Below are 24,380 nucleotides of genomic sequence, written 5' to 3'. Positions count from 1 at the left end.
CTCTGTACCGCAAATTATTTTTCTCTAGTTTTTATATTAATCAAACTTACTCATATTATAGTTTTTATATTAATTGTCTCTTACTTCTTGCGTATGAATTTCATTCAAAATTTGAAAATTTTGCATAAAGATCTCCTCTGTCTAGTTCAAAGTATCTTTGAGCTAGAGTGTTAACAAATAGACATAATAACTAAAATCTATTTTTCTGGCCCAGCGAGGTCTGAAACATAGTGATTAGTTATTTATGTAATACACAAAAGCAGTTTAGTCTGATGGACTTGTTACTAATCAGTCTTTATATTAAACAACTGAATTTTGAGAGTCAAATGAGAACCAAGATGGCTCATTATCCTCCACAGAAGTAATCTGCATGTTCATAATTGCTTAGTTAACTTTAAAGATTATAATTGCAAATATGTACAGTGGTGATATTTTATGTCGGTAGTTTCATTAAATTCATTTTTCTTCACAAGGGCAAAGAAATTTCCGTTGAAAATACTCAATAGCAGATTTCTGACTAGGCAACTGCTTAGAGCCACTTGGCTTTTAGGGGTCACAGACCGATCCATTTAAAAAAATGTTTCTTAATTAGTTTATAAACAAATTCTATGAATCATAAAATATAACAATAATATTAGAACTTTATCAAGTATAAATTAGTCGAGTTCCTATTTCTTACATTATGGTCAGAATGCCTACTCTGACAAATTTTGCTTTTAATTAAAGGAAAGTTTTTTTCAATCACTTTTTCACAATTACAAATCTAGATAATTAACAGCCTACAAAACATTGAGAAAAAAAAAGTCATAATAATTCATTTTTGTGTCTTATCATAAAAAGTTGAATAAAAAAATACAGTATGTGTAGAACCAAAACTGGAAACAAATTTAAAATTTTCATGTAAGAATCATATATTTCATCATATATGCTTTATAGAGTTTTTTGAATTTCTAAATTATTTTTATATATAAATGGACCGATGCCACTTCAAATGTTTTCGTCTTATCATGCTCGGAGAAGCTCTTAAAACATCAAAATGCTGAGATCAAATTATTTTGACAATAACATTTTTTCTGTATATATTTCATATGCGAGAAAGTAAATAAAAAAGACTGATATTTATAATTGAAGATCACTTGCATTCATAAAAAAAAAGTAAAATGTTATATTGATATGCTAAATAAGAAAGCAGAAATTCAAGATAATAAGAGTATATGTGCCAGTACATAAGTATAAGATTAAAGGAATATATTAGAATCGTTTTTGAGAGGAAACTAATCAAATTCAAATAAATAATATATATGAACATTTCAGCTTCACAAATTACTACAACATGAAACATATTGAAAAAATAAAAACTGAAAAGGTGTTAAGGACTTAATATTCTAAGATGCTTTAATAAAAATATTTTTTTAATGCATCATAATGCATCAGTTTTATTTCCTACTGATAAATGATCATAATACAGAATACACAAAATAATTATGAAATAATAAAAGTTCTCTAATGATATAAAACTCTTAAAAAAATCAAACATTTTAAAATTTCTTGTAGTTTTTTTTTTAAATATAAAAAAGGCCCCCTTTTTTTAAGGATAAGAAATGTTATCAGAAATGAAACAATTCCCTTTTTCTTTTAATTTTTTTATTGCAAGTATAATTTAAACAACATATTTCATAGGTAATAAAACATTTACCCAATAATTTTTCTGAAAATTTAAAGTGACATCACTTTAATGTAATTAACACTATTTAGCTTTATATTCAGATCTTTTAATATTTATAATATATATTGAATAATATATTCAATCTTTTAGAAAAAAGAAAGAACCAATAGCACCACATATAAATATTTTTAGGGTTATAAAAAAAACTAGAAACCACCAATTAAAACTCAAAGTTCAATATAAATTTCATCAAATATGTAAAATTCATTGAAGAAAATCTTTTAAAATTTAAACAAAAGGGCCAGGTACAAATTCAGCATAAAGTATACATATTTTATTTTAAAAAAACACTTTTGGATTAATAGAATTATTTGCATCAGTATCTATTTAATGAAGGGAATTATCAAGACCATTTTAAATATTAGTTTATAAAAAAAAATATGGCAGCACAATTTTACAATACACTGAAAAGGAATTTTTAAAAAAAATAATATCCAGAATCAAGCTATCTTCATTATTAGTCCATATAAATAAGTTTTAATATTTCATATTAATATCATTTCACAGTAGATTATAAAACTAAATGTTTGTTCTCAAATTTTTATTGTAATCCATAAAAAAAAAGTGGAATTTAATGAAAAATATACTATTCTTTTGGATTTACAAACATTCAAAGTAATGTTACTTAACAAACAGTACCATAAACATAATTTTGATGACAACAATAAAATGAACTCCAACTTACGAATTTTAGTTACAATTTTTTTTTTTTTTTAGAACTATACAGCCCTCTACCACCACTGTTAAAAAAATCATTACAAAGTCTAAAATACAAACAATTAACCTATAACAAGAAACAAGTCTTCAAAAGAAACTATTGATATTGATAAATCTAAAGTGATATTTTAATTCCATTTTAAAATTTAAATAAAAGTTATTCTAAAACAAAACACACAATTCTCTCTTATTGAAAAACATTACAGCCATATGACTTCATTATAACCGTACTAAAAAAAATCCATAACATGTAAAAACAACAATCATTTACAAAAACACATTAGTATATTTAAAATTAGATATGCTATCTTTGGAGCTGGCATTTCTTGATTTGTTCACAAAAAATAAAATTTCCCTTCACAGAATTTTTTAATAATAATAAAAATGTCTGTTTTTGAACATTCTGTTTTTTAAATAAGTTTCAGAATATAATTAAACACTATAAATATTATTTTTTAACTTTATACAACCAACACACATTTAGGATGTGTTATTATTTACAATAGTTTTCTAAGATATGAAAACAATAAATATACAGCTTTTCAAAAGATCTTCACAAACTAATATAATGCTACACATACAATACAACATTCTGGAATGATAGTTAACACATCAAATCTTGGCTAATATGCAAAACATTTGTTCACATTAAAAGACAGGGATATAGTTATCAATCTTGGCTCTATGACGCTGGGCAACACACTCTGAAATCCACACAATGTTTCTGCACTCTTGCTCTTTCAACTTCACATATGCATAAAATACTCCATAATGGAATTGTTGAAGGAATGCACCACTGTTCAGTCTCACCTATTAGAATAAAATAATTTAGGTTAAATTAATTAGTATTAATGAGATTTACACTCTTGTATAATTTTTTATTTGCTTTTATTACTATATAATAAACAGAGAAAATAACAGATTCATCTTATATCCCTGCCTTTTATTTAATAATTAATTTTTATTATTCAAAATTCAATTATTTCTTTATGCACCTTTGAAAAAAAAATATCACATAAGTTCAAATTACAAATAAAGTTTCTGTAGTTTGAAAACAGACAAAGCATAAATACACATGAATTTTTTTTAAATGCTAACATTATATAAAACTATTAACTACGAAGTGATAAAGAAAATAAGTAAATTTATTTTAAAATGCATAATTTTCACTCAAATTCTTCAAGGCAATTATTCATTTGATGAGAAAAATTCCTAAATCATATTACACCGAAATTTTTTTAATTAAAATGATAAACACAGATATATTGACAGAAATTGAAAGAGATGCCTTAAATTTTTCTACGCATATAACTACCAAAAATCAAATGCAACGGTACTGAATGTCAGAAAAAATTCTAGAAATTATGAAATAATTCTCAATAAAACCAGAATCTAATTTGTATTATACACATCATTAAAAAACTCTTCTCGACTATTCTCTCTCTCCAAAGGCCATTTTGTTATCTAATATTTAATTTCTTAGTAAGTGGCTGAACTATTGTATATCAAATCAATACAGCTATATTTTTATAAGATCTTTGGCTATTTTGATGAAGGGCAAACAACTAAAGAAATAGGCACCTTAACATAGATTTAGAGATATGATTTTAATTTATGAAGCAATCTATACACCACCAGCCTTAATGTTTTGAAAAATTTACAAGGATATATATTTGAAATTCGAAATAAAGTAAATGTCACAGACAATTAATAACATTTTCCACGTTTTACACAATGCAAGAGAACTATAATCTCATCATCTATATCCAAAAAGCAAATTCAAGAAGAAAAGTAATTCTGAATAGAACTTCAAAGAAATTATATACATGAAATCAAAAAATAATAAAGAACAAATAAATGTATACAAATCAATAGAAAAAAATCAACTGTTCAATGGGAAAAACAAAAAAGAATTACAGATTTGGATATTTTTACATCTTTCTCTTACATCTAATCACAAACTTACCTCATGCTCAAAGAATTTATCCTCCAAAGTCTTTTCACCAGGATTTGTTCCAGCACCCTCAAACAGCATTTGGTATTCCTTTAACAAAAAATATTTTAATTTTAGTCTTGAAGTGTTTAATTAATATCTGAAAAAGAAAAAAACTATATTTTAAAATATAATCATGCTACATATTTAAACTTACAGTATAATATTCAGCTACAGCTTTAACATGTTCATATTCATCAGTTTTAGCTAAAGCCTGAAGTCCATCAGGATACAATTTACCACAGTGAGGATACAGCTTAGCTCGATCTTCCTTTGTCAGTTCCGTTCCAAATGAATTAATTGTGATAATAAAGGCTCTTCTATCAGCTTCAAACTAACAAAAGAAATGACAAATATGTAATGAAAAGCAAAGAGATTTGTAATTTAAGACAAATTTTTTTTTAATGCTTAACATTTCATAGAGAGAAATTTGTAGACCACAGTTAGAAAAATATCTATTAAAGAAATAACGAGCAGGAAATTGTTACAGTGATACTAAATTTCAGTCTAAAAAAAAAAAAAATCCAAAATTATTATATGCAGACTATATGATATTTGTTCAACTTCTTAGAATATATTTGAATAAAATAAAAAAGGCATACATATACAATTGCAACAGATATTGTATATTTCATTTGAAATTCAAATTAAACCAAATTTAAGCAACACACTAAATTTGCAAATTAAGATCAACAAACCATCTGACACTTCCCAATAGCAAGCCTCCAGTTTTTTAAGTTTTAGTTAAGTTAATACATCCAATAATAACAGAAATCATAATCATAAAATGATATTTAAAGACATAATCTAATAAAAAAAGAAGTAAAGTATTTTTATGTTTTACAAATTTTGTAAACATAATTTCCTAAATCAGAATAAATTTCAATTTCTATAAATTTTTTTTAAATGAAGTATATTACACAGTTAAAATTTCAATGATGAGTAAAAAAAAAAAAGAAAAAAAGTGCAGCATTAATAAACTAAAAACATTTTATGTATTGTATGATTTTTTTTCTTTTTTTTTCCTTCTTTTTTTGTGTAATTATTCATTTGCAGAGATTCATTACATTTCAATTACATTGTCCAATAATCATTTTCAAATTCAGCAAATATGATATAATAACCATCTAAGTATATATGAAATAATAAACTAACAATGTAATTGAGTTTCAAATAATAAGCTAATTTTAAGGGAAATGTTTGTGTGTGTGCAGCATCTAGAAAGACTATCATACTTATAGTCCTGAAATTGGCACAGATGTCAATATAATGTCATTCAATGCACATGGAAGTCTGAATTTTAAAATTTACTGTAGAAAAATCTTTATTTAACGACTCACTTTGTTTTGGATGATTTTTTTGTACATATTTGCTAGAACATGTTTGCTTCTAATAACTGTAGATAAAAAAAAAAAAAAAAAAGCACTATCAAAGACAACAAAATTTGTCTATGTAAAGAAATTTGTTTTGCAAAAATTCAGACCAACATTATTCACTAAATTTTGTGAATTTTTTAATTAGTCATTTCTTCTGAAAAATCTTAGGAATTGAAGTTAAAATACCAGCATCCAACATTATAATTGTGTTAGCTTTCCCAAATTTTTCAAAGCGATCAATCAAATATTTCTCTCAAATTTAAAACAAGAAAGATCAAAATACATTTAATTATTGATTTATAATTCATTGTTTTGTTGATGAGTTCATCATTTTGTGGATAATCCACTGAGAGAAAATTATATTTTTGCAGATTTATGCAATTTGCAGAGAAAATTTATTCTCACAAGATAGGTAAATTTGATTTAAGATCCACTTTTGAAGTGATTGTTTACTTTCTGATTGATGATGTCAAAATTCAAATGTAACAGAATATAGTCTTAAGTCTGGATAATCATATTGTGGCAGAATCGCCAGAGCATCATAAACCAAAAATTGGAAATTCATGTTATAGCAAGCTTTTAAATGCAACTTCATTATCAATCATTTTCTGTTTCATATGTGCATGTAAATTACTATAGTAACGAATTGCTAATTAATTATGATCTTTTATGTCACTTTCATAACTTTATATTTTATTATGATTTATTTATTTAAAATTCACCCTATGAAAAATTCAACTCTTTTGAAGAAATTTTTTTTAATATGCATACAAAACAATGTAGTGGAATATATTATTAATGTTTATATGACAAAAGGTTTATTCAATGAATAAAAATATTTTTCTTTAAATAAATTATATTAAGCTATTTTATTTTTGCATTTAAAATCTACAGAAAACCAGAAGCTTGACCCTTTATGATGAACAAAGTGAGATAATTGTTGATGCTACTAAATTTTATAGCTCACATTTTGGCAGATATTTTCCAAAAGATATATTCTTTGGATGTGTAGGGAAAGTACATATAATTTCATTTACAAATTCTACTTGACTTTAAAAAAATTCTTCCCCCCCCCATTATTTAATTTATTTTGTACATTTTTACAACTAATTGTAGATATCAACAAAATCTGATGAAAAAAATTTATTGACTATAATGTTTATTGCTGCACTGTATATAATTGAGGTTCTTACAAAAATACTGAGATAATGGAAAAATGAAAAGAAATAATTTATGCTTTTGATTTTGCAGACATTTTATCATATCAGGAGCAATGTTATGCAAGTTCCAGTTTAAAATAAAAATGAACTAATATTTTATTTCATAATTCCTAACTCACAAGACAATTTAAAAGTTGAAATATATATATACAAATTAATAAGAAAATCATACTTACTGCTAAGATTTCACACATAACTTCAGCTGTGATACCACCCAGTTCTTTACAGAAATTATAGAAGGATTCAAGATAAGCCTATCAAAAGGAAGAAAAAAGAAACTATTTTAGAAGGTTAAAAAGATAATCAACAAATAGCTACTCAAAAGAAAAGAAATAGGGGATACAGGATTTGATCCAATAATTTACAAATTCTAAACTTGAAACTTAACACAAATAAAGAAATAAGTTTCTAATATTATGAATGTGACCTGTTTTCTTAACCTAAATAATATACAAAAAAAAAAAAAAAAAAAAAAAAAAAAAAGTTTATTCAAAACCTGCATATAAAAGCATTTAATGATGAAATAAATCACAGATTACAATTCTGATCTCTCAAATATTCTTTTTCTCCTGCCATTGTTTTAGAAACTCAAATATGAATGTCCATTCAATAAATCCTAAATCATTAAAGACAAAATGGTTCCTCAGCCTTAGCTTCCACCAAGCATAAATTCTGATATACAATCATTTTTACCAGTATTGATGAATTATTGCTTCTAACTGGATCTGATCACTAGCATGATGAAAATCAAAAGATACAGGAATGAAAAAAAGCACAGATTGAATACTGTAAAACTTGTGAAAATTAATAAATGCATACGGTGAATTATGAGCAAATTTTAGATATGAAAAAAGGAAATATAAAAAATAATTAAATATAGCAAAAACACTTTTTAGATAACAAGTCAAGGTTCAAAAATAACACAGACTCAAACAAGAAGATACTTAAAATAAATACACAATTAAAATAATATAAGATTTTTTTACAAAAAAAAAAAAAAAAAAAAAAAAAAAGAGAGAGAGAGAGAGATTTTATAAATACAAAACACTGAAAAAATATCTTAAATATTGATGAATATATCATCTATTATCAGACATCTGCAATGTGCTTAGGATATCAAGTTAATAAACAATATATGATATACCTTTGAAAAAAAATCATTTCATACCTTGTACAGGGTATTTCTAATTATTTCAATATTCATTTCATCTAAATCTTGTTCAGAAATACAGTCTTCGAAAAATGGAGCTGTAAATTGCAATAAATTAAAATATAAGAAAAAGTAATGCAAAACATATAAAATATCAAACTTCTTGGCTTAAATTGAATAAATTTGTTATTTTATAATAAGTATAATAAAAATATTTAATTTAAATATTTATGTTAATTATCAGCAGTCAGCTTGATCACCAAACTGTTGAAATTATAAAAACATATAAATCTTTCCACTTGGAATTTCAAAATTATAGCAGACTTATTATCACTTCTTATTAGCATTCATATGATTATCACAATAAAGGTTAATACAATTCATTTCATTAATGTCACTACATTTCATAATAAAATAAGTACAGTTGTTAGACATTAAATTAAAAATTTATAATAAATGAAAAACAATTGAAATTGATATTTGGTAATGAATTCAAATAATGATTGATATGCCTTAGTTTAAATAAAGTCATACTCAAGTGTTGACTATCACTGCTTAGTTAAAATAAATAGGCTTCTAGTACAGTACTTTTCAAAAACTTGAAATATTATCCAGCAATTTATAAGAAAAAAAAGCATTATAATATATATTTACAAAGTTTTAACATGAACTAAAACACTATCATCTTGATGTACCATTTTGAAAATGCATGGCATATGTTAGTCAAGATGAGATTTTTAAAATCATAATTTTAAATATATTTCCATTTGTAAAATAAAACTATCTCTAACAAATTTAAGTAACCTAGAATAAATGGTACCATGAAATATTACTTTTCTATCAGAGTGGCAGATATTAGATTATATATAAAAGTACTCAATATTGCCGTCTTACATCCCAAAATTATATTTTGCCTCCTATGATTGTTGCCTTTAGCACAGGATTTTCCTCCCAATATGTTAAGGGGAAAATGCTGATATATTTTGAATGCTTAAAACAACTTTTAATAAATAAATTAACACTATTTTGTAAAAAAAAAAAATAAGGTGAAATTGACATTTATGACATACATTAATATTATACTATGTGATACAACAACAAAGCAGCCCGCCTATTTTTAAAAAATCAAGAGTGTGAAGAAAAAAATAAGAAAACAGTATAATATCTAACAAACATTGAAAAAAAAATTCAATCAGATGTTTTTAAACAATGCCTTTATTATAAATTATCAGGTATTCATTTTGTGATGCAGATTCAGATTTTCTATTTTCACTAAAATAGAATGTCAATTTCAAAAATTCTCAGAGGATAATAAATATTCTCTTTGCCATTTCAGCAAACATAGCATTACAGGTAAAATTCTCATTTTCTTTAAGGAATGGAAATATATTCACAAGATTTGTATATGAAGTTTACAAAAGATAGATTTCTCACCATTTCTGTTATTTCTTTTAATTTTTAAAAGTCAACTACAATAAACATTTGCATTTTCATAGTATGTTTATAACTAAATATATCATTAATTTTATAAAGAGGATGACAACTAAAGAAAGTTTCACATTCAAATAAAAAAATACTAAATTTGTATCGAAAGATTTGCAAATAAGTTGTAAAAGTGTGACATCCACACATAAAAGTACCTAATGGTGTATCCACAAGAACTGCATTATATAATTCAGCAGGAGTAGAAGCAATATGAATGGCTTCCATTTGATCAAAACTTCCCAAAGGATGACATTTTGGGATCAGCTCCGAAATGGGTCGTTGGTGAAGAGTTCCAGTTATAAGCAAGATAATATTATCAATCATGTAGCTGTATCTGAAATATACATATATGTAATGTTTTAAAATAAAACTAGTAATAAAATCCAATTTTTGAAGAAAAAAAAATAAAGTTAACTTTCTTTTTCAATATTATATTAGGTAACTTTCAACTTTTTAAAAATATAAATAGCAAATAAAGGTGTTTTTTTTTCTTCTTTTGGTATTTTTTTAACTTTATCTTCTGATAAAAAATTTTACCAAAATTATTTGTACACTAATATTAAAACTTCTTTTTAATAACACCAATTTATTTTTTATACAGTTTTTTCACTAATTAAAAAAATTATCTCGATATATCATTTATAATAATGAATTCACTGTAATAATAGAATTCAGTTATTTCATTGTTCTACTAAACCATTCATTTGCATGCTTTTTCAATGTTATAATTAAAATAAAATAAATGTTTTCTTGGGGCATTAACTCCAAAGCAGGATTTTCACTTCTGCTCTTATTTCATAATATATACAGTTTTTAACTTGCACAGACAAAACTGTTGCACACCAATCTCATTAAATGATTTTTTTTTTAAATTTTATCAAATAACTAAGAAAATTTTTTAACAAATACATTTAATATTAATAGTTTAACAGGGCAAGAAAGCCAGTAAGTATTCAGATAAATAAGCTGGTTTGCAAAAGGTGCTTAGATGCAAATATTTAAAACCTTTAATTATTAACAGCTATAAATAACAATTACAGTATAGTTGAATGCTACTTTCGTCTAGTTAAATTAATAGAAAATATTTATGCATGTATAATAAAGAAAGTCAGAAATTCAAGAATATTGAATGAACAGTGGTTACAGAAAAGAGATTAAATAAATTACACAATCTTGATCAAAACAGATTAATAAACTTCTTAAAGACAAATGAGCTTTAAAGTTATTTGTACAATGACTTAAATTTTCTACTTTTACAAATATAATAAATAAATGATTCAAAATAGAAAGTGATAGAAATTAGTCATGACATTTTTTATATTATCTGCAAGTACAGTCAATGTCAATTCAAACATACATTATTTAGAATGCTAAGAGTGTGAGCTAAGAGTTTTGAATGATGAACATCTTTCTACACATTGTAATGCTATGGATAGAATTTCTTGAATTTAAACAAACTTTGTGTTCAGTTTAGAGTTACAATGCATTAGAAATTGATTACTAATGTTCCAAGTAAATAAATTTTTATTTTGCTTACAATAAAATTAAACTCAGGCCAATTTAATGAAGTATAACAATGCTAAATATAATCTAATTGATTGTTAATCTTGTTAATTGCCAATTACCACAGCTTTTTTTTTCATATATTACAGGATATTTTCATTTAATATATTGCCATGATATTATTTATATCACAAATATTCACAATACAAAATTAGACATCATAATAAAGATAAGAAAAATGAAATAAAAAAAAAACTAATATCTAAAATTCCCAGTATTTACCATTCTTCCAAAACTGAGTTGGATGAGCTAAGAAAAATGTAACTGGTCACAATATTCTAAAATTATGTAATTAATAATGGTAATGTATTGCCCAGATTAAGACAAGATTAATAAAAAAATAAATAAAATAAAATAAAAGGAGTGTAGCTAACTATCTTTCAAACATTCAGATAAAAGTTTCTAAGATTGAAAGGAATATTAGTAAAAACAAATATAAAATAAAAAACTATGCAATAAAAGTAATATATTTTAAGCAGAAGTGACTTTCCATTCCTATTTTTTCACATTCTTTTTAATTTATTATTCCTGTTTGTATAATGACAGAATATTTATTTTAAAATTAACAGATTGCTCCAATAATTCATCTATTAGAGCAATTACCATTATATATAAATTGATAAATACATTTATTTTTAAAATTAATTTGGGATCAATTAAATATAAAACTTTTTATCAAACTCAGCTTTTGTAATCACAATTCTATATATTTCATATACTTTTACAGAAATATATTTAAATTGTATGAATTTAAATGCTGTATATTTAAGAAGTATGAGTGAATGAAATTAAGACTTCATATTGTATATTATTTAACCCAACAACTTCAGATGAAATTTTATTTCTTTTATATAAAATTATGGCTGATTATCACTGATTGTAAAGCTTGTAGATGTCGAAATATTTTTGCATTAAAGTGAATAACTATCTATACTACAATATGAAAATTGTCAATCAAATTTATAACCAATAATCATGAGAGGATACCTATGCATACCAACACATGATGGTTAAATATTAAAACAAGGTTTCAATCATTATAATAAGCTTGTATTAAAAGTAGTAAAAATATGAAAGAAAATTATCAATGAAATGCGTATAAAACAATTACAGAAGTTTAAATATCTAAAAAGAATAAACAGAAGCAACAGATAGTGTTGCATGGGTGAGTTGCATTGTAGTGAGTTTCATTTTAAATTGATGGCAACATTAGTTCCAATTTATTTAAAAACTAGTCAATCTTGTTTTCTAAAAATCATGGATTTGGGGAGAAATTGAATCATTAATTAGTTTTTTGATAAGTAAATCTTTATTTTTATAAATGAAAGGTAAAATTTTATGTTTGTAATAAAAATTCTTTTCATTCATCAGCAGTGTTTATTTTATAATGAATATTTTAATGATAAAATAACTATTTCAATTCTGAGGATTTAAAAGAATGATCTATATTCACATTATATACTTATAAATAAATTTTGTTTCAAGCTATGTTATATGGGGTACAGTGTTACGAAATGAAACCACATACAATGTTATAGCACACATATTTTAAAGATAAATAAGAGAAAATACAAATTAATATATTTTAAAGAAATATATACTTCATAATTAAATTACATTCAGTTGTCTTTTATTAGCATTTGCTTGATTTTTTTTTATATTTAAATATGAAAAATAGAACAAAAGAAAAAAAAAGAAGATAAGTTTAGTTTATAGAGAACATGAAAGCTGCAGGGTAGCTACTAGTTTCTAAATTTCTCCTCCTATTTAATACTATTCAATTATTCTTAAATTTATCAAATGTGATATTTTATTTTAAACCTGTTTAAGGAATTGATTGATATCTGAATATTTCAATTCAAATATAATTTTTAAAAAAATTCTTTTATGATAATAATTGCTACTATAAAGCAACATTAATTCAAAAATTGGAACACAAAATCGCTATGTCTATCACTCTTAAAAAGGTAAAATATTGGAAATAAATGTTATTCTTTTTAACTTTAATAATACGTAATGCGAATGTGAAGGATCAAAGATCACTTTAAGAAATTTGCTTCATAACACAACATATTTTGATACCACAACAGAAAATAAAACGTGACATTGTGACCCATCTTCCCCAGTGACTAAACCAATTGAAATACACATCTTTTAAATATATTTTGCTTTGCAATGACTTTTTATAAACTTTATATTAGTTATGTAAAAAAGCATGATCATCTCAAAATTTTTTACAATGATAATACCCGAAACAAATATATATATCATGGCTGAGCCAATACAAATATTGAAAAATCTTTTGAACAGAAACAGCATTTAAATCAGATTTTTATCACTGAAATAGTTCAAGAACTAATCAACATTATAATATCTAATCACAAAAGAGGCAGAAGAAAAATCTGAAAAATTTCTCACGTAATGTAATCCAGAAAAGTTGATAAAGGTTCTACTGCTTGATTTCTGATGTGGATAAATTCAGTGACTAGCTTTTCTCTTAGTTTATCTTCTATGATACTGACAGTTAAAGGACTTGGTTCATTAGCAAGAAAATTGCCATAGTCTGTGCTCTGCAGATGGACCTTCAGATCTAAAAGTTAAAAAGCAGTGTTTGTATTTCTATAAGCACTGAAGAATTAGACACACACACACACACAAAAAAAAGTTCAAATTTCTCAATTGAAAACAATTTTAAAAAATTAAAAATTTATAACACCAAGTGTTTTGGAATTAAATATACCTTAAGAAAAATTGCTTAAAAATTACAAAGTTGTAGAATTTGGAAACATTTAAAATTTTCTTACACGAAAATTCATTTTTTATATACAGTCTAACTAAAATTTAAACATAAATAGCAAAAATCATAAATATTTACCTTCCAAAGTTTCGCATTGTACAAGATTGTGATAATCAGCAACTTTGAGAATTCCGCACTTAAATCCTCGAATTAAACCTTCCAAATAACCATTATCGACATTAAAGAGTATTTCATGCATTTTGGAAAATAATTTTTTAATAATTTAACAGAACGTCCGATTTACTCGCAACGGAGAACTCCCAATGTATGTCCGCTGACTGCGCATGCCTATTACAAATCTGCACACCAAATCATGTGATTACGAAAATGCATTAAATACATCCAGAATTTTAGTAGAAAAATGCATAAAAGTTTTTAAAAAATTTATAATTAAATTTTATCTAGAAACGTACAATGAAACAAATTGCTTAATAATTACGAAAGAGTGAATGTTTATCCCATCCTTTTTTCTAAATTGGGTTGTACAATTAAAACCGTGACGGTCTGTATTTTGATTCGGTGTTCTCCAAGTTTTGGTATCCATGGTCACAGGTTGAATAGCGATTAGTGTTTTTAATATCTATAGGCTTGATCTTGTCTTGCATAAAGCACAGTTATTAAATAACTAAATTTTCTATAATTTCATAAAGAAATTACTATATACTTTTCGCTATGGCAGTAAGTCATCATTTCTTCTTATTAATTTGTTTGTCAACAGTACATGTCATTTTTATTAATAATGACAATAATTATAAATTCTCGTGAAGTCAAAATGACCTTTATGTTCTCCACTTCCATTTATTGCTTCTGTAAATGTGGTGATGTCATCTGCTGAATAAAATGTAACAATACATCGGCTAATGCTGTAGAGAAAGACATATATCATACAGAATACACATAGTTAAGAAAGACAGTTTCCATTATAAAGCTAGATGATTAGACGGTACATCTTATTCAAATTTGTAATCAAAAGGATCATACAGGCTAATAATCAATGTATTTAATATAAGCCCATTTTTAATATTTCTTCCTACTTGATATAATTTAAATGGTATTTGCAATTAAACATTCAGTAGTAAATTCAGATATGCTAGATGTTTGATATCTTTTGTAGATTTAAGTGAAAAATTTTTATTGTTGTGACTGTGCTTCAATATAACTCTAAAATTATAACCAGATATTTTAGAAAAATTATTTATATGTTTGTATATGCAGTTTATGATGTCATTTAATAGTGAAATAAAAGTAGATGAAATGAAAATTAGTAATCATTCTTAAGGGCACTATTTTATCATTCAAAAATATGATCCAGTATATATTTTATGTTTTTATTAACACAATACTAAATGATTTGAAGAAATTGTTATGTATATTTATTTAATTTTTAAGAAAAAAGCTAGGATTTTAAACATTTGTTTTAAACTGCTGTATTAAAGGTTTACTTGTGATACAAAAATTGACCTTGTAGATTTACTTACATTTTGGTCATTTTTCAAAAATTTAATTTTATTTCTGAAAGTAAGAAATTTCTCTCTCTATTTTCTGGCATGTTGACAAGAATATTGCCCATGTCATTTCTCTTAGGAATGTTGTATAAATGCTAATAAAATCTGAATGATATAAATTTCATGTTTTAAATATATTTGCTATGTGTCTCTTTTCAGACTGAGATAGATGAAACTTTTAAAAGAATTCAGTCTCACAAAGGTGTAATGGGTATCATTGTTTTGAATACAGATGGTATGAACTATGTTATGTATTAAATTAAATATTTGATTTCTTTTCCATTAAAAATTCATTTTTTAAGAGCTGTTAATGAATTATGTATCATTAAGAAAATAATCATTTTATAATTTTAGTGATTGTATTATGGATTTGACTTATTGAGTTGATGAATAATTCCTTATTTATTTTCTAACATTTTCAAAAAAAAAAAAAAATCGTTTTGTATAGAAAATAGTGACTAATTATACTGAAATTTTTTTTGTGCTAATATCACTAAACTTTATTTTATTAATAAGTAAAATATATGCTTATGATTAAAATATTTAGTTTGATAAAAGAGTAATAATTTCTATAAAAACTTCCTATGTCAAGAAAGTAGCCAATTAATGAAATAAATATTTAATTTAGCATTTATTAACATAATAATTATTTACTAATTTTTATATATTTGCATGAATTTAGAACTGAATTAGAATGTTGCTAATTAAAATTTATTTTGATATTGCAGTAAACATTTAAATATATATAAATTTTAAACTTTGTTTATGAATTTATTTTCAGTTGAAATTATTTCATGAAAGATATGTAAAATTTCAAAATCTCTCTCTCTCTCTCTCTCTCTCTCTCTCTTTATCTACATTTTGTGTATTGCCTATGTTATATTAATCTTATTAAATTTCTCTCAAGGCATCCCTATTAAATCTACAATGGATAATAATTCGACTATTGAGTATGCTGGCTTGATTACCCATCTTTTAGACAAAGCTCGACAAACTGTGAAAGAATTGGATAATACTAATGAGCTTACTTTTCTGCGAGTTCGATCTAAAAAGAATGAAATATTAATTGCACCTGGTAAGTATTTTATTTTTCTTATTTAAAAAGCTATTTAAATACATTAACATTCTTTTTTTCCTTTAGTTTACTATTGTTTATTTATAATTGCTAAATACTGTAAATCCATTATAAAATTAAAGAATATTTTAGAATGATAATAAATCGTATTTTTTTTTTGTTTAATTTTAGAAATACTCACTATATATTAAATTTATTCAAGGTCTCTTAAAACTGATTGGAAGTCTCTTTGAAGTAAATTCTTAATTTCAATAAAAGATTTTATAAATCTTTTTAAGCTCGTATGGATTTAATTTTTTAATAATGAGTATTTAGTATTTTTACTCTTAAGAATTCTTAATGTATAATATTTCAATATTTTAAAATAAAACTTTTTCCTAAATTAAATGGTTTTTTTAAATAAATAAAACTAGTTAATTCTGGAATATTTTGATACTTATTCTTTCTCTCTGCTAATCATTTATACTTATATTTTTATAATTTTGATACTGCTTTAATAATTTATACAGAAGGATTTGAAGAAAAGGCAATCAAAATTATTTAATTATTGATGTTTTTGCTTTTAATGGCATATGTTTTGATTGTATTTTCAAATATCATTAACAATTGATTGAACTTTATTCTCTTATAGATAAAGAATATATGATGATTGTTGTGCAAAATCCAAATGAGTGAATGTATTGAAGATTCTTTTATTTATATTAATTTTTATAATAATATATGCTTTCCACTGTTTATAAATGTAACTAGTCTGTTTTATGCAAAATTTTATCTTTAAAAAATTCAGTTTACATTGTATTCTAATTAATTAAATAAATTTTTGTTCATTACCTTAATTTACTATTCATATTTCTTTTGAATCATATGAAAGAATTACACCATTACATATGCCTATTACAAGAAAAAAGAAAGAAAAGAAAAAAAGATACTGCTCGATGTTGTAATTCATTTTATGTTGTATGTATCAAATTTTAGATATGTTCTTTTACTTCTGAATATATCTTGCAATATAATGTCTTTTTAATGTCTGAATAATATCTTTATGGTGCAATATAATGTTATCTTTATACTGTAATTAAAACTTAAATTATATCAATGGTTATATACTATTTTTGTCATTTATATTTCCGATATCTAAATGGAAATAATCTTCAGTCTTAATATACGTCATTGTGGTTATTTGCTATATATAAGTACCATATGTTTCTAAACAATTGGACGAAATTCAGCAAAACTTTGAACATTTTTTATTTAAGATATTCTCGCTTTTTTTAAAGTGTAAAATGTAATTAAATATTTATTTAATTAGAAATTAAATGAAATTTTGCTATCTTTTCACAGAAAATTCAGAATAAATCATTCTATAAAAAATAATTTTATATATTCTAAAAATTTCACCTTTTTAATAATACCAATGTCTTTTTTGTGCACTTTCCTTTAACTTTTCAAAATTTTATAAATAATTGAGTAAATGTACAAACTATTTTAAAAAGTAGTATTTAAGTTTTTGACATTTTCCCACAATGTCTGCTAAAAATATTATCTCACAAAAAAAAAATTTTAACGCTGTTATAAGGTTTAAAAAATTAGCTTTTTTTGCAACAAAAATTTCTTTATTATACAAATTGTTTCCTTTGTTTTAATTAATTTTTAGAAATTAATTTTACATATAATATGGAGCAATATATTTTTGTTGTTGATGATGAGGAATAAGAATAAATATCACTATCAGAATATATCACCAGAATTTTGGATGTATACTTGATATGGTTTCTTTTCTTTTTTATTGATTTTCATTTTAGACTTTTAGGAAGACTTTCCTTTCAGTTCTCCATGTGAAAGTCTGAATCTCCTGAATGTATTATGGGGTGTGAAATGAAGGAATCAGCCCTGAAAGATCATGACAAAATCTACAAGTACAATTTCTTCCTCCACCCAATTTCCATGTGTTATCACTCAATATACCATATTTTGTGTTAATCATTGTATAACAAAGAAAACTTTGTGTAAGCTTTCGATGCTTCCTTTTTAATTAATTCAAATCAAATTTCAATACAAACCTATGATTTCCATAGTTAAATGGCATACCAAATTTCATTTAACTAATCTGTCGCATTGTTGAGTTAGCATGTTCATGTACACTCAAATATGTAGATCAACTCCATATTTGAGTGTACATGAACACAATACATGAGTGTACATGATAGTGGCTCCATTAGCAGATTTGATCCAAAATTTAATACACATTTCTCATGATGAAATTAAATATCAAATTTTATTCATTTAACTCTATTTTTTAATGAGGATTTGTATATATGAAAACTTATAAACAGACATCCATTAAATACATTTCATCCAAAGTATGACAGAAATCTACAAACTAGATACTATGACCTCTTAAGAAATTTCATTCTCTTAGCTGAATTCATTTTTGAGTTGTCTAATTCATAGGCAGGTGTGATTCCCACAATAAATTTTTACAACTCAAGTAGATCTAAAATGTGGAAATTCATCAAAATTTTGAAGTCAGATTTTATCTTTATATAGTTTGTATGCAAAAAAAAAAAAGTAGAAATAGCATTACATAAAAATAAAAATAATTTGATTACTTATCTTTTGAAATTGTGTATCTGTATTTTTCATCCTTTGCTCAAATGTCTCAAATTAAAATTAATACAAATCTTTGTTAAAGATCCATTTAATTCTTTTTCAAACAGTTTTATTCATACATGTATGTATAGTAATAATAATAAATAAATAAAAATGAACATTAAAGTTCAATACACTATAATATTTGATATATCTGAAATTGTTAATACCCAATAAATTCATGGGTAATTTAATTAAAATTGAAAGCAACAATGATTATTTAGATTAAGCCATATTTGTAGATGTTTTGTGTGTACTTCAAGAGCATAGGACAACTAAAACACACACATGCACATTCACCAATAATAAAAAAAAAGATTGTATGTATGTATTGGTATTTTATAATATAGACTGTTTCACATAAGTTACTAAATCTAATGCAGATATAATTTAAAGGTTGTAATGGGCACTTCAAAGTAGCTTTTTTTAAAACTTAATTAATTAAAAATTAAATAAAATATTGGTATCTTTCAAGGATAGTTTCAGTACAAAATTGTTTTTTATCATATAAATTTAATAGCCATGTAAATTTTTCCTTTATTTTGGCAACTTTTAGAAAATATTTTTTTATTAATTTTTTTAGACTTGATTAGATTTTGCACTAAATTTCAAATCGTTTTTATTGTTTGATTTCATTTTTCAGTCATCATTTCATTGTTTCAAAATGTTGGCTTTTCCATAACAAATATTATTGCTCAAAATTAATTTTTAGACCTTTTAACAATTATTTTTAATTGATACCAGTTTAGTTGTCATGCTGATTTTTCTTGTATTTTGACAATTTTTTTAAAAAAATTTCATAATTTTCAATAATAGAGATCATTATTGGGCTGAAATTCAAATTTTTTACATTGCTTCATCAAATATTTAATCATAAGATTTTCTTCTGTTGTCGAAAATTGAAATAGGAATTCTTTTTAATATGTATGTAGTTTAGATGAAGAATAAGAAATTGAAGTTTCATTATACTAAATTTAGAAAATAAATTATCTGAACAGAACAGGTGGAAGGATATTTAAATAACATGGTCTTGATATCTGTTTGATGCTTTAAATTATTTTCTTGGAGGAGTCATGAACATTAAATTATTCTCTAAGGATTTTAATGAAAAGACCTTAGAAATAATATTAAATTTAAATTAAATTTAATTATTAATTGAAAATAAAGTCCCTACACTGTGAATATTAATTCTGTAGAATTAATATTCAAAGTGGTTGCAAAAGATGGTAGTATTCAATAAATATATCATAGGGCTCAATTACTTTACAACGAAATTTAAATGGCAAATCTATTAAGAGTTACATTTAGTGCTTCTAATAGCTTCCTGTATACATATAAATTTCATTGTTAGCAATTTATATGTATACAGGATATAGCATGCCTTCTTAGACAGTTGATCATTTCTGATTAAACAGTTGCCTAGTGGGGATGAGCAGAAGGAGAAGGATAGCACAGGCCAGTTAAATTAAAAATATATATATTATTTCCCTAGTTGTATATCAAATAAATCTGCATAAAATGCATATTCTATGAATTATAAATTGAGAAATATGATGTATGTTTACTTTCAATTATTAAAATCATTATTAAAGTTAATTAAACTTGTTAAGTTATTTTCTACTTGCCAGGACTTTTAAAATAGTAATTTTTAATATTTGCTTATTGTCTATTATTTCCTTATTATCTATTGTAATAATTAAATGCTTTTATTATTATGTAGTATAAAATATAAATATATGCAACTTTAGTGAATTTTATCAATAACTTAGGTGTTCTTCCAAATTTTTTATGTTTCTGTATATTGTTCCTGATATGTTTGATATTCTCACGTATCTTTGTAATTTCATTGAAAAATATACTTAAAACATTTCCTTAAAAAATTGAGTAAATATAGAAAAAAAAATTTATATGGCAAAAAAACTTGATATCATTGAAAAAGTAATTTCTTGAATTTTGTATGGTTATGTAAATTTTATTTTTGTTCTGTAATAGTTTCAAAATTTATCGTGGAAAAATGCCACAATGTTGATTAATTCTTTGTCAAAGTTTTAAAAGGTATACGCTGAGGTGTACATTCCTGCCGTCTAAAATATATATACCAAATTGGTAACTCTATTCCAAATGAACTTTAGAGCATCAAAACACAGACAGACAGACATTCACTCACAAACCCATATTTGTCTTTATTATAAATAAAGATGGAGCTTGGGGATTCAGATGTAATCTGAAAATCGCCAAGTAAACCTGGATCCTTAAAAATAAACAAGAGTCTCATAATGTATACTGCCTAGTACTACAAAATACCAAATCCACCACTTATTCTAAATTGTCATCCTAATAAATTGAATATATTGCTGCAAACATGAGTATTTTCAATTACTGCTTTTGTAAGAATAAGAAGGGCGGACAAAAAGAACATTCGGAGACAAACTATGTTTTTTTGTTTGTTTGATATAAAATCATATATTTCATTTTAATTCCATAGTACTGCATAGCTAAAAATCATCACAACTGAAAATTTCTATTTCATATTATGAAATATGAATTTTTTTTTCTCCAGTTGTTTAATTATTGCAGTTTATATAAAGTATTCTATATTTAAAAAATGATATATTTAATGAACATAAATGTATTAGTTATAAAATAAGTTGTGAAAAATCATTTCCTTAGATTTTGTGTCTAAATAATTCAAAATTCTAATCAACATTCTGAATCAAAAACTTATTGCTCACTGAACAATTTACATTACCTACATGAAGAAACCCAAATTAAAACCTCAATACAGGTTTCAGTTTATGTGGTAGGTATTTCGAAGACTATGCAGCATCATAGATTATATGATAGGACTTTACACTCCTTTCAATAATAACATGACTCGCCATTACTGACACCTCTTATCTAAGTCTCTCTTATTTTCAAATAATTGTTGTAGCTCCTTTCTTCTATGCATTGCCTGAAAAAAAAATAATCTAAGAACAAGTAGTTACTTGATTGTAATATTTCTTTAACATGACCTAAAAATAAATACATTGTAGACTAAGTACATTATAACATACATTCTCTGCAGTCGCGATAAATGCTTTTCTAAAATTTAATCTGAATTGAGTAAGGCAAATTTTCCCAAAATTTTCTCATTATGGTTTTGCATTCGTTCAGAAAGTACATGTGCACTGATTTTCAAGAATATTGTCTAAATTCAGTGTAAAAAAGAATAAAACATGATTTTGGTAGAAAAAAATTAAACCAAAACTTTCATTTTCTTTTAATGAATTGTTATATTTAAAACGAATCTGCAAAGGACATTTGAGTATGTCTTTTTGTACATATCAAAGAAAACAAACAGGCCATTATCTTAAAAATATTATACATTTCTTATAGGACTAAGAAATGCCCTTTGCCTTAGATCCAACAAGGATTTAAAATTGAAGTACATTAATTTTGTGCATTTCAAAATTATTCTTGCTGTGCAAATTTCGATAAATGAAGCATCACCTATATAATATTCTAAATCTTGTGCCACTAGACCTTATGCAACCAATAAATGAAATACTTAATTTTATTTAAAAATGAAATATTAGTGAAAAAGAAAAACTCTAATTCTATTTATTTTAAGTATAGAGGTAAAATTCAATAACAGGGTTTGATCAGAGGATTGTAGACTCCAAATCTCCAGAAACGGCAAGAATAGGTAGAAACAATTGCCCTTCTCCGCCAATCTCTGGTTTCCCCTTCCTGTTGGCGAGAAATTGAGAGTTTTGTTGGCTAAAGTCTTTAGTGTTTGGCCATTGGGGTGTAGTAAAATTGGTTATTAATGAATATGATAATTAAAACCCATTTTAAATTTAATAAATTATAAATTGTCCAAATATACGAGTAAGGATTTAAACAGAAAGATTACTTTTGACAAAATAACTCACACGGGACCGCAAGGATTTAAGATATTGTTAACTATTTTTGATCATTTAAGGAAGACATCAATGCAAAGGATGTCGATGTCGTTAAGTCAACAGAACTGTCGAACAACTGATTAAATTGTCAACCATTCAGCATAAGCTCCCATTTGACAGGAAAATCAACATGGTGACAAGATATCGCATATTGTTAGCTATTTTTAGCCAATCTACTGAGAAATCAATGTAACAGATATTAAATAATGGATAGATTGTCAGCATCTGATAAAATGTGTCCCATTAAGCTTATAGTTTGCACCCCACATGGCAGAAGAACTAATGAGATGACAAGTGAATATACTCGCTTAAATAAAACCCCAGGGAGGGGACATTTCGAAATGAGGATGAGATGCTTGCGGTATGATGGTTGGATCTCGCCACCCTGGAGGGTGCACAAAATGGTGGGGGATCTGGTGCCTCCCATCGATGAAGGGACGTACTTCCTTCGGGAAGGATTGTACCATGGTCGGTGATGACCCTTAGGACTCAACCACAGTTCCCGCCAATTTGTTGTTGCGGTTGTCCGGTCATTCAGTTTTCGTTGTCCGTGTGCCTTCGGGTGGGTCGGAGAGTCAGTGATATGACTTCGCATAATTATAAGCTATCAAGACATTTCTTAGAAGAATTTGGGGTAAAAATTTACAATTGGGTGCCCCTTGATGTTTTGGAGATTTTTTTTTTTTTTTTTGACGGCAAGAGGATTTTTAGTCGGTAACACAGCAGTAAAATCAATGAAAACAAAACATTATGGGAACCCAAAGTAGTGCTTCATCGCTGAAATTTGTCATCACTCGAAGAAGTACCCAAATCTACACTAGAACCGAATTTGGAATATGTTTGTATTTTGAAGAAATGGCTATCTTTATGAGATCGTAAAGCAGTCATCAACTCAAAAGATTTCGTATTTATTAATCTGAAGACTAATGAACTCATTCCTCTTATCTTCCTGTCAATATTCATACAAGGTGTTTCCGCTGTAGGGATATCGAATTTGATGTTACAAGGTGTTTGAAGCATCTACAAAAAGTGTCAGACAACACTTAAGAAACGGTCTTTTTCTGAATACCTGGGTATTTTATTGCAACCACGTAAAAAGGAAAAAAAAAAAAAAAAAAAAAATGTCGGGAGATATTTTTTTTAATTGAAAGCGATTCTAAGAAGAGATTATTTGGTA

General features: G+C 25.1%; 2 protein-coding genes across 2 annotated transcripts; one reads left to right on the top strand and one right to left on the bottom strand.

The window, feature by feature from the left end:
- Positions 1–1,679: 1,679 nt before the first annotated feature.
- On the bottom strand, positions 1,680–14,318 carry LOC129963077 (V-type proton ATPase subunit d 1). Its single transcript, XM_056077113.1, has 8 exons — positions 14,106–14,318; positions 13,649–13,820; positions 9,823–10,001; positions 8,201–8,280; positions 7,209–7,286; positions 4,594–4,770; positions 4,410–4,487; positions 1,680–3,253 (listed from the first exon to the last, which is right to left on the bottom strand). Exons 1-8 carry the CDS (start codon positions 14,224–14,226, stop codon positions 3,092–3,094), a joined length of 1,047 nt encoding a protein of 348 aa, XP_055933088.1. The 5' UTR covers positions 14,227–14,318; the 3' UTR covers positions 1,680–3,091.
- Positions 14,319–14,374: 56 nt separating this feature from the next.
- LOC129963078 (dynein light chain roadblock-type 2-like) lies at positions 14,375–17,584 on the top strand. The gene is made up of 4 exons (XM_056077114.1): positions 14,375–14,705; positions 15,692–15,767; positions 16,440–16,607; positions 17,239–17,584. Exons 1-4 carry the CDS (start codon positions 14,700–14,702, stop codon positions 17,280–17,282), a joined length of 294 nt encoding a protein of 97 aa, XP_055933089.1. The 5' UTR covers positions 14,375–14,699; the 3' UTR covers positions 17,283–17,584.
- The last annotated feature ends 6,796 nt before the right edge of the window (positions 17,585–24,380 follow it).

The sequence above is a fragment of the Argiope bruennichi genome, chromosome 3, assembly GCF_947563725.1.
Source record: "Argiope bruennichi chromosome 3, qqArgBrue1.1, whole genome shotgun sequence".
Lineage (NCBI taxonomy): Eukaryota > Metazoa > Arthropoda > Arachnida > Araneae > Araneidae > Argiope > Argiope bruennichi.
The sequence above is the reverse complement of the archived record's forward strand: the minus strand, read 5'-3'. Positions and strand labels throughout refer to the sequence as shown.